The sequence below is a fragment of the Rhinolophus sinicus genome, linkage group LG14, assembly GCF_036562045.2.
Source record: "Rhinolophus sinicus isolate RSC01 linkage group LG14, ASM3656204v1, whole genome shotgun sequence".
Lineage (NCBI taxonomy): Eukaryota > Metazoa > Chordata > Mammalia > Chiroptera > Rhinolophidae > Rhinolophus > Rhinolophus sinicus.
The window spans coordinates 54,648,623-54,664,654 of NC_133763.1; the positions used below are offsets into that span (position 1 = coordinate 54,648,623).

The window sequence follows — 16,032 nt, forward strand, 5'->3', positions numbered from 1 at the left end:
GCCCGGAAAAGCCCTCCCTGGAGACCCCATTCCCGCCCCCGACGGAGCCTGTCCAAACTAAGGCGACCACGCGCTTCCCTCAGCAACCGCTGTCCCTGCAACGAAGTACCCTCTCTGTACACAGTTGTGTGTCTTGGATTGTCTGGGACAGACGGGCCAAAGACGGGGCAGGGCTGATGCCAGGCCGATGACTAATGTTACAGAGAAGCAGCCCAGGACCGAAGCCCAAATCCTCTGCCAATGAACGAGCAGGTGGGTCAGCAGGGCTTGCTGGCTCTGCAGAGCTGGGCAACTCACACAGGTTGACTCAGGGCTGGCACCTTGCCCATAGGGAAGGATACACGGCAAGAGAAATGTCCCTTGTCACACGTGCGCCCACACATAGTGAAAGAAAGAAAACGAGGCTGTAACCCGCCACGCCTCTGCCCTCGTGGGTGTGTGCAGGCACGTGCGACTCTTCCTGACCGGGTACAGCATGAGTTCTCGACCTAAACCCCGCCGGTTCAGGTCCCCATTCTGTCCCCTACAAGCTCGTGCACTCGGGCAAGTTTCTTAACCCCTCTGTGCCTCAGCTTCCTCATGTAAAACAGGGACAGTGAAGCCCACTTTCTACAGCTGATTTCATATAAAACACGTGACCAGGCCCAGCACACATCATGAGCCTGGTATGCAGGTTCGTTGTTTCCTATCTGGGGCACACGGGTCTGTCTGTATGAGTGCACAGCTGTGTGTCTAGTGCGCATGCCCCAGGGACGTTACCTGTTGTCTCAGACGCGTCCGAGGGCTGGCGGTGGTGGGAAGGGGACTTGCGTTCAGGTGTGGAATCGCCCAGAGACAGGCTACTTAACCTGAGGAGGAGGAAGAGCCCATCAGTCAGGTGGGCAGGGGCAGGACGCCCCGTCAGAAGGGGCCCGGGTCTTGGGCAGCAACCCTCTCACCCTGTAACCCTCTCAGTCAGGTGGAGACTAGCCGTGTCTACACCACCGGCAACACCACCTATTTGGAACCCTAGGCTGGCAGGACAAGCATGGTTTCTTTAGTCCCCAGCAAGGCGTGAAGGGCACCGGCCCTTCCTGGAGTCAGAGACAGAGACAACAGCGAGGACGAGATGTGCACACACACACGTGCTTGTGGGGCTTACCAGGCTGCAATGGGGCTGATGGAACAGAACGGAGCAGCAGACAGAATGAGTGCGAGACGGGAGAAAACAAAGAGCGAGTTAGTTTGCAGCAATGACTCCCACAGGAAGGAGAGACTGGAGGGCGAGGACGTGGGGAGGCAGAAACACACAGAAGCTGCACGAACACAGCAGGGACAGACCCGACTTCAGCTTCACGTCTCCGTCCCTCCCCAAAGCGGCGTGTCGAGGAGGCCAACTGGGTGTCTGGTAATACCATTGGGCAACTGTGCACTTGTCGAGGAGGGATACAGCATTGACCCAAGCCCTTGAAAATTCCACTGATGGTGCAGGACCACGGGGAACAGGACGCTGGTCTGTCTGGCGGGCTCCGCCCACCCCACACTCAGCCGAGGCACCTTGTTCGGACAGACCACCCCACCCGGTCAGAAGCTCCATGGCTTGACCTGCTCTCTAACAGGACCCTGCAGGACGGGCGCCCCTTGAGCCATTGCTATGCCTCTGTAGACAAGTGTTCCCACTGCCAGCCCCTAAAGTGCTGCCCCTCGGAAGGGGGTCCCCCAGCACAGCCGCAGTGAACGCCAATGGAGACGCTGCCATGGGAGCAGTGCCTGCAGCGGCACACACTGGGCGCGTGGAAATGTTCCCACCGGCTGAGCGGTTATATACGCTGCAGTGTATCAGTGCGACCACCAATATTCAGCCGAGAGAAGAAATGAGGGGCTCTTTCTACACATGGGGAATCGTCTCCAAGAAATGCTGCTGAGTGAAAAAAGCAAGATGCAGAATGAGGTGGACCGGGAAAAAGTGGGTAGAAGAGCGGAGACGGAAGTTATTTGCTTACGTAGTTAATGTATTTGTTACACCTGCATAAACATCTGAAATCTCTCTGAAAGGGCACAACAGACATACAACGCTGGCTGTCTCTGAGGAAGGGAGCCGAGTGCCTGGGGCACGTGGAGGGACTTGGGAACTTTTCGTTACATTTCCATCTGTGCCTTTAAAATTCTAAGTCATGTGAAGGCGTTGTCTCTCCAAATGATAAATACAACAAAAAAACAACTTTTCAATTTAAAAGCGGGGGTCTTCTCCCCCGTCACCCTGGTACCCCTCTTACCTGGACAGGTGAGGCTGCTTTTTACTGGCTGATCTTTGGGTCAGAGAGAGAAGGACATCAAGGAAGGAGAGAGCGCGGGGCCCAGGGGAGAGCGAGGCAGGAACGGAGGAAGAGAAAGAGACACAAAACAACACATAAACTACACAAGACACTGGAGACAGTTGGTTCAAGAGAAAAACCACTCAAGCTGTCGTGGACGCGGGGTGGAAACTGACCACAGGGCAGTAGGAGTGGATTTACTAAAACGCAAATTTACCCGTCACTTTGCTGCTAAACCCTTTTCGAGCTTCCCTACTGTGCTCAGAGCCGCCCACCATGGCACCAAGCGGGCTGCCTGGCCAGCGTGGGCCCGACACCTGCCACGGCGCCCACAGCACCGACATCCAGCGGAAATGCTTGTCCAGGTGAGGCGCAGGGTCCGTAAGGCAGTGCGGTCCTGATCGGTGTCCCCGGGACCGACACACTGAGGCTCTGTCCCCGTCCAGGTCCCGGCTCCCAGAAGTCCTTCCCAATCTACCCCTTCCTGGCACTGGAAGCCAGATGGGACAAACTTCCCGAAGCTACAACTCTGGCTTTCCTCAAGGTACCCTATCCACCGCCCCCTGACCACCCCACCTCCTCCCGAGACAAAGATTCGGCTCAGTTCATCACTTAATAGATGTTCTAGAACCTAGGACGGTCGCTAAGCTTCCTGTGGAGCGCCCGGCACGGCACAGTAAGCGAAGTCGCTAAGCTACACACCTGAACTCAGGCAGCGCGGCGTCAGTGACACCTTGATCAAATGGAGAGCGCTCCCCAGCTGGCCCTGTGCTACCGAGCACAGTCGCCACTAGCCACGTGCAGCTATTAAAATTTACATTTTAAGCAAAATTTAAAGTCCAGCGTCTCAGCTGTACTAGCCATTCGTGCGGTGCAGAGTGAACCATTCCCGTCAGTGCAGAAGGTTCTGGACAGCGCTACCCCAAGCACTGTGCCAGGCACCAGGGGACACAAACACGAAAGAGACTGTCACCTGCAGGAAACGGGCGAGGGAAACGGCCGGGACATTGGTGCAAACATGGGCGGTACAGCCCGCCCTGGCGCCCATCAGAGGGGTTCTCAGAAACGACCTTTCAAGGTCCTTATTCCAGCTGCTCATCTGTTGACTTCGGCCAGATCCACGACAGCCCACCACTGGGCCACCAGGAGGGGCCTGAACTGCCACAGGAGAAAGTCACTTTATGGTGGGACAGCTTGGCATCCTGCTTGCTTCAATCTGCCCGGCCCGGGAGGGCACTGGCTTCCCAGGCCCGTGTTAAAGCCTAGACGAAACAGCCTGGTTTGGTTTGCGCCAGGCTCGGTTGTGAGCTGTTCCACATAACACAAAGCCCACATGCCTGGCTGGATTGCCAGGGCTTGGACAGCGTCATCGCAGCAGCCATCGAAAGTTCCTCTAAAAAAAAAATATCACGGTCTGGCTCGGTGGCTCAGGCTGTTGGAGCTCCGTGCTCCTAACTCTGAAGGCTGCTGGTTCAATTCCCATATGGGCCAGTGGGCTCTCAACCACAAGGTTGCCAGTTCAATTCCTCAAGTCCCGCAGGGGATGGTGGGCAGCGACCCCTGCAACTAAGATTGAACATGGCACCTTGAGCTGAGCTGCCTCCCAGATGGCTCAGTTGGTTGGAGCGCATCCTCTCAACCACAAGGTTGCAGGGTTTGACTCCCACAAGGGATGGTGGGCTGCACCCCCTGCAACTAGAAAATGGCAATTGGACCTGGAGCTGAGCTGCGCCCTCCACAACCAAGACTGAAAGGACAATAACTTGAAGCTGAACGGCGCCCTCCACAACTAAGATTGAAAGGACAACAACGTGACTTGGAAAAAAGTCCTGGAAGTACACACTGTTCCCCAATAAAGTCCTGTTCCCCTTCCCCAATAAAATCTTAAAAAATACATATATATCATAGGGTGGGGCAGGCACGGCGGGGACGGGGGGATTACAACTAAGTATAATCTCAACAGGTGCCCAGCCTTTTCTCTTGGAGAACTGAGAGGAGGAAGAGCTACCGCTGAACTGGAGGAGGAAGCAATGCCTATAGCAGCAGATCTGCAGGTGGGAACGACTGACGGGCTATTTGGTCAATGGCTTTTGAGTCTGAGCAGAGATCTGAGGACGGCCAAGGCCAAGTCTGAGCGACCAGGAGGAGGGAAAGGAGGAACGAAGGGAGTCTGGCATGAAATAGGGTGGTCAGAAATAAAGAAAGGACTTTAATGGCAGGGTCTCCCGATCCTTGATGACATTCCCATGGAAATTTGGTACCAGAGGTCAGATTGCAATCAGCCTAAACGCAACGGACATGGAGAAGGTCCAGGAGTGAAGAACCCCTCCCCCAATCTGTGGGCCTCTAAATGGCACCAGTGAGACAGGTTTTTCTGGTCCAACTTCTCAGTAACCCCCCCATGTATATCCAGTCAGTTATGGAGACCGGTAAGTTCTTTTGTTTCCCAGGGCTGTCCCTTCCTGTACGTCCTGACGTCCACCACCGTAACCACGCCCATGGCCTCAAGTCTGGAGGGCTGGCTAAGTCCTGTGTTTCCACTCCCCAGGCCATCGGCACTCTACCACAACAGACGAACTCCCCCAAAACTATTTTCTTTGAGCCCCTCATCAAGAACCTGGGTCTCCTTCTTCACTCTCCACACTCTGGGGTGTGCGTGCAGTCACGGCATTACGGCTTTTCATTAGGTGGGTCCAAACACCTTCTCAGGCACTCATATCCTACCTGTTGGGTCCTAGAAGATGCAGGGCCCATTTGAACCACTGCCTGTTATGATGGCCCCCACCCCCTCTCTTTCCTGTCCGTCTCTTACCCCCTTTTCAAGGCTCTGGTCAAATGGCAGTGAGTCCAGGAAGCTTTCCCTGGCCACTGCAGCCCATGTTTCTTTTACCCAACATTTCAGTCTGAGAAACTTCAAGCCTATGTTGAAGCAGAAGGAGCAGCGCGATGAACAGCTGGATTCCCTTCACCTGGAGCCACTGATTACCGTTCGTCACAGCGGCTTTCTCTCTCTGAGGACACTTTTTTCTCCCGTTTGGAAGCTGCAGACATCATGACACTGTCCCTAACTTCTTCAGCATATGTCCTCCACATCCCTCGGAATCCTACACGAGCACAGCCGGCACACCCTGTCAGGCGAACTCGGACAGTGTTATCTGATACGGAGTCCGCATTCAAATGCCCACAGCCGTTTAGTTAATCTTCTATACAGCTGTTCCTCTTGGTAGGAAATGTCTTTAGAAACAAGGTCTGGGAGCCGGTGCTCGCTCCTGCTATCACGGCTTCTAGGCCTTCAGAGGCCAGAGCAGGAAACATTTATTAAGAAATGGCGAGTTCACACTGCAATCTCCAGTCCAACTCCAACACTGCAAGCTTCTCCCTCGTCTTCACGATTCAGTATTTTATCTTCTTTTTCTATAGTGAGAGCCCTGTGCCCCAAAAGCGCTCTTTTCACTCATTGCTTTACTCTGAACACACACAGGACCGTTTCTGGAGTTACTGCACCAGTAGCAGTGGCCATGACACGCTTACCAAGCAAAGTTCAAGGTTTCCTTATCATTCATTTTGCAAGGAAATTTCTTAGACTGTATCCCACTAAAGGTATGCAGTCGGTACCGTGTGTGAAAGTCACTTTAAATTAACTGTTATCAATTTGAAATGCATTTAGGTTTCTTTTTATATTTGTGCTTAAGTTTAGGGTTTGCTTTTTTCAGGCTTAGTTATTTTGTTAAGCATTGACATAGCTGAAAACTCAAAATGAAAACTTAAAAGTATAATCAGAAGTGTCCCACTCCTCCCCAAGTGACCACTTTCACTTGTGCTTGGTTTCCTTTCTGTGTTTCTCCCTGTAAAACTAACCAAATATTCTTATTTTCCTTTCTTGCTTACCTCACACCTTTTCACTTTGTGGATCTATCAAATGAAAAGCAAAAGAACTCCTTATCAGTTCATGGCAATCTTCCATTTCCTCGTCATTTCTTATGGTGCGGTCCACACTCTGACACAAGTGTCCCATCGTCTGGAGTGTGGGTCCTGCCTCTATGCTGGAGGACAAAGGTCACATGTGTCCTCATATGCTCTCCAGCAGCAGCAGGCACTCTGTAAACACATCCAAACACCTTCCTCATCCTAACCTAGAGGGTGCGTGACACAGCAAGGACATGTCTGTGACCTTCCAGACAGCAAAGGTGAAAACCGGGAATCAGCTCACCCCATATATCCCTTCTGTTGGTCTACGGGGTGTGTGTGTGTGCGTGTGTGTGTGTGTGTCTATTTAAAAAAAAAATTGTTGTTAATTTGAAAAGCAGGTAATTTCACATTAAAAAATACAGGTTTCTGGTTTCTCATGAAAAGGCACAAGTTCTGGCACCACTGGGCTTACAGTCTCACGTGGCGACAATCACTGGAGTCCCATCAGGGGAGGGTCCTTACCCCATCTGTCCCACCACAAGCGTCTAAGTGAGGAAAAGGCCTAGAATATCCCTGTCCTGACAATGATTAAGCTCCTCCTACCCACCAGGCCCTGTGCAAACAGCCGACCTAGCTCGTGTCACTTAATCCCCATAAAGACGGCAGGCCACTCGTTTTCAGAGGACTGAGCGGAGAAATGGAGCGGAGTGAAGGTGTGCAGAAAGGCGGTCTGACTTCAAGGTCGGTGCTCCTAAACAGCAAGGTCGACAACCTGTGGCCAGAGGCAGGTCTACCCGGCCTTTAGTAGGCCTTCCCTCCTATTCCCTCCTATTTTCTTTCTTATATGCACACATACACATACACGTACATAATATATGTATCCTCATGTAATATATACAGCTCACATACGCACACACACAATAACGTGACATGATACATGTACGAGATGTATGGGATACACACATGATGTCTGTATATACAGACACATACCTGTGATAAGCAGACAGAGACAGAAAGCCCCTCCCCAGCCAGGAGCATCAGTAAACCAGGAAGGAGCGACCCTGGCCACACCTGCTGGTCTGGAGGGTGGGGCTTTAAGCAGCTCCTGGCACCCCACCGCCCCAAGGACTCTGCCTCTGGGTAGGGTCCCCTGCAGCCTGAGGCTGGCGACCAGCCCCCTGGGCCTGTCTACCTGACAGGAGAGAAGAGGCCTGTGTGCGGACAGCCCCTGCCGACAGAACACCACAGACGCTCCCTAAGAGCTTATATAAGTGAAGACACTCGGAGAAAGAAGGACACAGACCAAATAAAAGCAGTTTCGATCAGAACCAGAGTGCAGAGTGAACCTTCCAGACGGTGTAGGAAAGGGCTGGACTTGGGGGTGAGGAAACGTGGGCGCTAATCCCCAATGTCTCGAACCCACCACAGGCCCTGACTTCTACTCAAGCCAGTTCTCTTGGCTGCAAAACCAGGTCCAGACCAATGGAGGGCACATCCCGGTGACACGGCCGGGAAAGGCTCACGTCTCAGCCAGGCCGTTTGCTAGCTGAGGGCACTGTCTGAATCACCTGTGGCTCCAACCCGGGATCCGACTCCGCGAGTTTGTGGGGTGGAATCTGTTGATTTTAACAAGCAGCCCAAGGGATTCCTTATCCAGAAGACCATAACTTTGAGACTTTCAAAACAAGTCCCTGAACTTTTGAGTCTATCGTCCGTTTTCCCTGAGACCCGACACCCCTTGGGAACAAGGAGGATGGCGTCTTATTCATCCTTGTGTCACCAGCCAAATTCCAGCACAGCGCCTGGTGCATGGTGGGGGCCTGACCCAAAAGTGTTTGCTGAAGGAACATACATGTCCTTTCTTTCAGAGCTGATGTGAGGACCAAAGAGGTAGCATTTATTTGTTAAGTTCTTTCAAAGTATTGTGGACCCTGAGAAAGAAGATAACCTACCAAGAAGACTCCTAGTGGCTAATTGAGCTCAAATTAAAAGCAAAACAAAACAAAATACAACCCAAAAAACAGCCTAGCAGCCATTTCTAAACAGGGGCCTCTCACGCAAGCCACACTTCAGGGAGAAGCCCACGCTGACCTGCCTGCCTGCACGGTTCCTGCCCTCTGCACCAGCCCTTATAAAGGGGTTCCTGAAATTGTATTTCAACCAGTAGGACTGAGACTTTCCCGGTCCAATGAGAGCTGTGCAGCTATATCCCCATCAGCATCTTCACTGACCAATCAGAGCAGCTCCACTCTGGCCAATCAGGACAGTGCTCTTCGGAACATAAACACCCCACATCTCGCGCGACAAGAACGAAGCGGAGCAAGGGGAGCAGGCCCAGGGCTGGCTGGTGGCCGAGGGCCGCGCTGCTCTGTATCGGCTGTGACACCACTGAGCGGCTCCAGAGCCGCGCTGCTCTGCGGCCGTGCTGTACCACAATCGTGCTGTTTGAACTGAATGGTTTCTTTCTTCACTGCACCCCAAACTTGGATTCCTGTTGGTGTTGAACTGGTGCCAGTGTCAAGTCCCATGCCAATGGCTTTCTTATGTTTCCTGAAGTCTTTTCCAGGTCCCCATGGGGAAACCTACGCTCAACATGTGTCAGAGGTGACAGAGCAGGACAGGAACGAGTGAGTGAACAATAAATAAAGGGGAGACGACTCCTGGTGTGTTCTAACTCTCGGAGGGCAGGGCCAGAGCGCTCTCCTGCCTCCTTCCATGACAGTCTCTCAGAGAACAAGAGATGGTGGGGCTCTGACCGTCAGAGCAGGCAGGCTGTGTGGAGCTGAGAACTGGTGTGCGGCAGGGCCGGCCGGCTTGCTTTAACATTTAACACTTAGCACACAGCCCATGTGGCACGGTTTGGAAAGCACACCTTTAGGAATAAAATACAGCCGGTCCTCAAAGTCCTCGATAGCTTCTTGCAACTGCAGCAAAACGATGTATAACGAAACCAATTTGACTGCAGACTAACTGATCTAAATAGGAGCTGACGTCCCACAGCATCTCATCAATGTCATAACCACACACTGAGTGAAATGACTTTATTCGAGGACCTGCTGTCCGGGCTCGAGCTCAGGCCCTGCCATCTCCTGGATGTGTCATCTCAGGCAAGTCGCCCGACGTCTCCGAGCTTGTTTCTCGATCACAAATGTGGATAATCCCACGCTCCTCATAGCAGGGTTGGGAGGACCAAATCTCCTTCACCAACACGCCAAAGCGAGAACATCCACTGAAATCAATCTCCGCAGCCCAAGCCCAGCCTGGCTGCTTCCTCAGGAAACTGCTGTGCAGTAGCTCACACCAGAAATCGGTGTTACCTCGGACCCGCCTCGCAGAGCTAACCGCCTGCCAAGCCCTGCTGATAATACTAGGAACATTTCTGGGACCCACCTGCTTCTGCCCCTCCCGTCACAGGCTGGTGTGACACACCATCATCTCTCACCTAAAACACCTGGTCTCACACCCACTCCAGCTTCCACTCCCCTGGGACCCACTCCTTCTCTACAGTCAGAGTGATCTTTAAAAAGACAAACTGGAACATACATCCGTCTTCAGTGGTTTCCCATCGTCCTTGACATGGCCTAGCAGGTCCTCTGTGGGGTCCTCACGCTTACTCTCAAGCCTCATCTCTTGCCGCCCCCCCAACAGTATTTCAACCACAGGGTCTGCTCTCCCGCCTCGGCCAGGCCACTCACACTATTCTTCACAGTTCCGCATGAGCGCCTCTTCCTCAGTGAGGCCTTCTGACACCCCACGAGGTGGCATCTCCCGACATTTCCCTTTGAGTGCCCAACTCAACAGTACCTAAACATCTAGGGAATCGGTAGGAAAGTACCTGGTGGCACCGGAGAGTTCGTCTTCAGCTTAAAACTGCGGGAGCCACACCATGAATGGAGACTCTCGGGGCACCCTGGGTGGACAGGGACAGTGGGACGGTGGGTCCTCTTTGCAATCCGTCTCCTACCTCAGGGAGGCGGAACTGCAGGAAGCAGCGAATCCAAGCAGCCAGCTGCAACGCGGGCGTCGCAGGCCAAGTGTCCCCTCTACTGTCTTAGCTAGTCACTCCGGGCAGCTCTGATGGAAGCAGAGAGGAGAGGAGGGCGGTGGGGAGGTTCTCACACACTCCTCGCTCCACCCTTGTAAAAACTGCCTGGAAACAGCCCTCCACAGGGGTTTTCCTCAGTCAAGGCTAATGATGACCAGGAGCGGTCCCCATCTTCTCTGCATCCTTCCAGGCCTCAAGCATTTATTTGACTGGTGCTGTAAGCACATTTCCTTGTGTGTGTGTCACTTTAACAGGGGGCTCGAGCAGTCTGTGTTCTGTCTCTAATAAAACGCGTGTTTTGACGGAGGGACTAAGGACTTCTGTTTTGTGTTTCTTTGGCACACAGGTCTCCGGCCACCTGCTCGGCCCCCCACCAATAATCTGAGCTCTACAAAGGAGTTTACAGACAGGTGGGTAGAAAGTCTGAGCCACCTCCCCGGTATAGGACCTGTGTGGCCCTCGCTGACCCTTCCTCCACCCTCCATGCTGACCGACACATAAACCCGCCTCAGACTACTCCAAGCAACGCACTAGCTACATGCCCCCTGATAGGAGGCAGAGTGGCCACAAACCAGAGCCCCGCCCATCCGGGCCTTTCCCCAGCCTGCGGATGCAGCTTCCACACCCACTCACATCCAGCTTCCACACGCACTCACGGAGCACGCACACACACACACACACAGAGGCAGCCAGCTGCAGGCTTCTGCTCCCGGGAGGTGGGGGCCACTTGGCCAGACGACAAGGGCTCAGAGCAGTGGCCCCGCCCCACCAGCAAGTGGGCTCTCTCACGCACCCTTTCCTAGTGAATCAAATCTTTCATATTGAGAGGGCCACACACAGGGAAAGGGTGTTAGGACAAAAATGAGTGGCGCCAGGGATGGGCTTATAACCAAGGCTTCTGCAGGGGAAGGGAGATGAGCACCTGTCCTATAGTCACTTCAGGGCCCTCACACTGACTCAAGTTCATTGTCAGCAACACACAGGCGTTCAGACCAAGTGTCCTGGACTTTGAGGCTCGGGATTACAGCCTCAACCCAGGCCTTAGTTTCCTCATAAATAAAAGGTGTGATGGTGCGTGCGCATGGGGTAGGATGATGGGGACAGGAACCGGACGGTCCCTGCAGCCCCATTCCTGGGACCTGGGAAACATACTGATTATATTCAGGAACCAATCACATTGTAATGAGGTTTTATTATGTCAGCACAAGGAGAGCAAGAAAGATACTTTAACGTGGGAATTGCCTGTCTGCAGACATAATCTTTAGGGAACACACCTGGATTGACCTGGAGAGAAACAATGGCAACTGAGCATTCAACTTTGATCTTTTCCCCTGGGCTAGGCACACGGCACACACTCACTGACTCCCCCACCAGGCACACGGCACACACTCACTGACCCCCCCACCAGGCACACACACACACTCACTGATCTCCACAGGCCGGGCACACAGCACACACTTACTGAAAATTCGCTGACTGATGGACCCGCCTTGCAATCCCCACTCCCCCAACCCCAGCGCTCCAAAGAGCTCACGCTGCCCTTGGGCCCTGTCTCTTGGCTGCTGAGGCCGTACCGCCCGCCTTCTCTAGGAAACACCTCACTGTCACCTTCTCCAGTGACTGATTTAGGCACTGCATCCATCTCGGCTGCATTTTGGCCCCCCTCGCACCAATTAGGGCTGCACTGTTTTCAGAGCAGCTCACCCACACTGACGGTGTCTTCCTCCGAGGAAACAGCGAACGTGAGCAGAGACCCTGCGCGTGCCCTGCCAGAGCCACAGCCCTGCCCGCTGAGCACGTGCTCTCAGTGAAGGCTGACTGACCGACAGGTGGATCCCAATGGGGAGGGCACGTGTGAAGCGCTCCCAGAGACATCAGGAGGACAGAGTGGGGGCTGCGGGGCCCCTCTCCCGGACATAAAGCTGGCCCCGCCATTTATTAGCTACGCGACGGTACACAAGTTACTCACCTTTCTGTGCCTCTCCCTTAAAATACAGGTAATAACAGTGCCCATGTCATGGCCTTATTTGATTGAATTATTGAAAAAATGTGAAAAGAAACTGCAGAGGCCAGGGCCTGCACTCAGACTGCAGATTACTAGCCATTCTTCCTGACTTTATTTAATCCTCACAAGGCCACGAGCTGGCACTCTTAACGCCGTAAGTTCATAGCTGAGGAAACGAGGCGAGGCATGGGCTCAGGGCAGCTGTACGCGGGCCAAGCCGTTCGGCTTCCATGCCTGTCTGCCCTCGCTCTGCTCCCTGGTGAGGGGCCTGTCCACTCATCTCGATTCGCCAGAGACCCGTCCTTACTGCACGGCACTGTTCTGAAATCTCAGCCGGCAGCTCAAGGCGGCAGGCGCGGGCTCTTCATTGGCTGTGTGACCAGAGGCTGCTAACATTGTCTGAGCGCCCGCTGGGGGCCAGGTCAGGGCTGGGCGATATCTCATCTGATCCTCAGCGCAGCTCTGAATAGATGAAGCTGCACGGCAGACGATAATGGCCTTGCCCGAGGTCCCAGGGTGAGCGAGAGCGTGTGCCAGGACGGGAACCAGATCTCCTGACCTCAAGAAGCCAGCCTGGCTGGAGTGTGTGCAGGCACAAGAGGAAAACGCAGTGCATGTCTGCTGGCCAGACGCACGCAGGGCTTTGGAATCAGACCCCTGGGTGGGAATCCTGACGCTGACACTGGCTCTGTGACCTCAGGCAAGACGTGTCACCTCTCCACCTCGGTTTGCTCAGCTGTCGCAGAGGTCAGTAACAGCTTCACTGGAGTGTTATGAAATTAAATAGTGCCACTCACTAGAGCATTTGGCACCGGAACACAGTAAGTACTCAGGATGTGTGTTACGTATTTTATTATCCCCACCACGGGGAAAGGGGCTTCAGTGGCTCCCTTACTTAGTCCAGCGTTTCCCCATCTATTGTTTAGGAAGACCCCACTGAAAAAGACCGATGTTCAAGTCAAATGACAGGTTTGAGGAAACTCAGGTCTGGGGACACCGAGTCCCTTGCTCCAGGTCGGAGCAGAGCCGACCTCCACTTCCGGCAACGACTCCTCATCATCCTGCCATCTCTCGCCTGCCTCTGAACTTTTCCCCAAAGCGCCCAGACTTTCACAGGGTACACGACGGCCTGGTAGTTCTCTTTGGAGCTTTAGGGACCCACCCTGCCCCCAACCAAAAACGGGTGCTGGGCAAGCTGCTCCAAGTGGAAAATTCAACTCCATCCCAAACCTCTGCTGTGCCAGCAGATTTCCAGGACACGCCGGCTCCCAGAAACCACAATTACAGGCCAAGTCAAGGCAGAGCGGTAATTAGGCCCTGCCACGGGCTCGGCAGTCTCTGGGCCTCGCCCTCCAGGGCTGACTCCATCTCTCGCCCCCACCCCCACACCCCATGTTGACCACTGCACAGCAGAGATGCAGTGGGGATTCCCACTTTCCCTCTCCCAGCCCCCACTCTATTTCCAGGAAACTGAACAAGAGTGGGGTGAGGGAGGAAATAACGGACGCTGAAATGCTGAATGGCAGCAAGAGATGGAAACAACTTTGACAGAAAGAGAAGCATTCTTGAGGTCCCTCCCTTCATTCCATTCTTACTTCCCACAAAGATGACATCAGGAGGGAGCTCCCCGGGTGAGACCCTCAAATGAGAAAACAAAAAGGATCTCATGGAACAGGAAACAGCAACCTCAGTCTGTCCAGACAGAGAACAATCTGGGCTGAAGACGGGAGGGGAAAGGTGACACCTAGAAGGGCAAAGGAATCTAGGATTCTGAGGCTTATCTCCAAGGTCCCAGAGGGGTCCTGGAGGGCATGCGCCCTCCACCGCCAGCTCCCCGACTCCGGGTGACCCGGGAAGGAATACTAGGCCTCGCCTTCTTTTCTAAATGGGCCGGCTCTTCTAGCCTGGCCGGGGGGCTAACTGCCCACTACTTCACTCGCCAGCACAGGGGCACTTTGCCTTCTTCCCTCCAGTGTTACTGCCCCGGGCTCGGGGGTGGATCTGCTCAGCTTAGCTCCAAGGCTGCCTGGGCGCCATTACAAAACAGAACGCTGTCCCTTCTTGCTGCCAGCAGTCAGGGCTGTCCCCACCCCCACCCCCATAGCGTTGAAGGCCTCCAGTGGGTCTGAGCGCCCTGGAATCACCTCCAGGGACTCTCGGAGGTGAAGTTAACGTTGGACCGTGCAGAGGACGGGGTGGGGAGGGTGGGGGGGGGTGTCACCCCAGTAGGGAGTGAACTTTCACATCCTAAAGGGCTTTTGAAGTTACAGCTCAGAGGCCAGAACTGAAGGGTGTCAACCAGAGCCCCCGAATTGTGGCCAACAGCAGACGGAGAGAAGCCGGGGAGCAGTGACCCCGCTTCTCCCATCAACACCTGGCTTAAGACGGTTAACCCCAAGAAGCTTTCCCCGAGTTCGCGTCCCTTGACCCGCCCCTCCCTTAGGCAGGCAGAGCCACAGTCCTCATAAATAAGCTGTGTTCTTGGTTTCTTACAACAAAGTCAGTGCAAAGCAGACAAACAGCCATCCAAACCACTGATTTCAGGTTGCAGTCGACAGACCCCGAGTGGCCCAAAAGAGGCGTGCTTCGCGGGGGCGCACTCTGCGAAGGCCTGGCTTGGGCATCAGACGCACGCAGCAGACACCCCTTTCCTAAGGCTCTCGAACGCTCACACTCCACATGTCTGGGCCGTGAACTCCCTGAAGGAAGGACATGTCTTCCACTTGGAAGGGTCTGTGCCCCATCTGCTGCCAGCTGGATGCACGGCACCCACACACAGCACCCACTGCAAAACACGGCTCTCCGCACAGAGCACCGCCCAAGCCGCTTCTTTGGCAAACCGGCTGACAAATGGCACAGGCACAAGCCACCAGTCTAAGGGACCAGACAGCCAAAGAGAACTGGAGATCATCAAGAAGGCGCCTCACCAGCACACGGACTAACAGGGTTCCTTCCAATCCTGGGGCTCCTGGCAGAAGCTCAGGAACCCCTGGGAGAACCGGCTGCTGCCCTTTGCAGGGCGTGGGAACAGGGGCTCTGCGGGCACCAAGTGGACTCCACTCTGATGCCTGGGGCATGCTGGCTGCTCTGGAACGGGACTCCGCTCTGGGGTTTGGAGACACCAGGGGACATAAGGGGCTCCGGTCAGAAAGGCAGTGAGAAGATGGCAGGTGGCAGGGGTGATGACAGGTCTTGCTACCCGCTGGCACCCCCTTCCTGGATGGCGCTGAGCTTTTAATGATTTGACTGATACGTGATACCAGCCCCATAAGCCAATAACTGTAAGTGTGCCACGGACCTGAGCCAGAGGACGAAGGACCAGAGGGGCAGCCCGGCACCGCAGCATGAGCCCCGGGCCACAGGCCCAGTGAGGATGGCGCTGCAGGGCCCACTGGCCGAGGTGCAAGGGACATAGCCCTTGAACCCCCACCAACTGTCCAATCCCGTCACATGGTTCTGAGGGCAGCACAGTGAGGGGGCCAGTGGGGGAGGGAGACACAACTCCCTGGTGTTAGGATCTCATGTGCATCGCAGGGCCTGGGGGACGAGAGGAAGGAAGGAAAGCAACACAGAGGAGGAGGGGAGTTAGAGATGGACTCAACAGACTGAGAGAAGGACCACAGAAGTGAAGGGGAGGGAACAGGGCCGCCCGTTCCAAAGGAGAGGGGAGAGCGGCAGCAAGAGAGTGATGGAATGAAGACTGGGGATGGAGGGCTACCTGGAAAGATGTGGAGAAAGGAGAGAGAAAACGAGGGCACAAGAGAAAAGCATTCCTAAGG

At 54.4% G+C, this 16,032-nt stretch overlaps 1 protein-coding gene across 14 annotated transcripts in view; it reads right to left on the reverse strand.

Moving 5' to 3' along the window:
- ARHGEF11 (Rho guanine nucleotide exchange factor 11) overlaps positions 1–16,032 on the reverse strand; it is a 76,835-nt gene that overhangs the window by 40,395 nt on the left and 20,408 nt on the right. For 7 of the 14 annotated variants that reach the window (XM_074318701.1, XM_074318698.1, XM_074318693.1 and 4 more), the window contains exons 2-4: positions 2,256–2,288; positions 1,142–1,156; positions 760–848 (exon numbers count right to left, since the gene is read on the reverse strand). In XM_074318701.1, coding sequence (XP_074174802.1) covers positions 760–848; positions 1,142–1,156; positions 2,256–2,288 — 137 coding nt within the window. The remainder of the gene's footprint in view (positions 1–759; positions 849–1,141; positions 1,157–2,255; positions 2,289–16,032) is intronic. The other 7 variants (XM_074318695.1, XM_074318703.1, XM_074318700.1 and 4 more) reach the window with 3 other exon arrangements.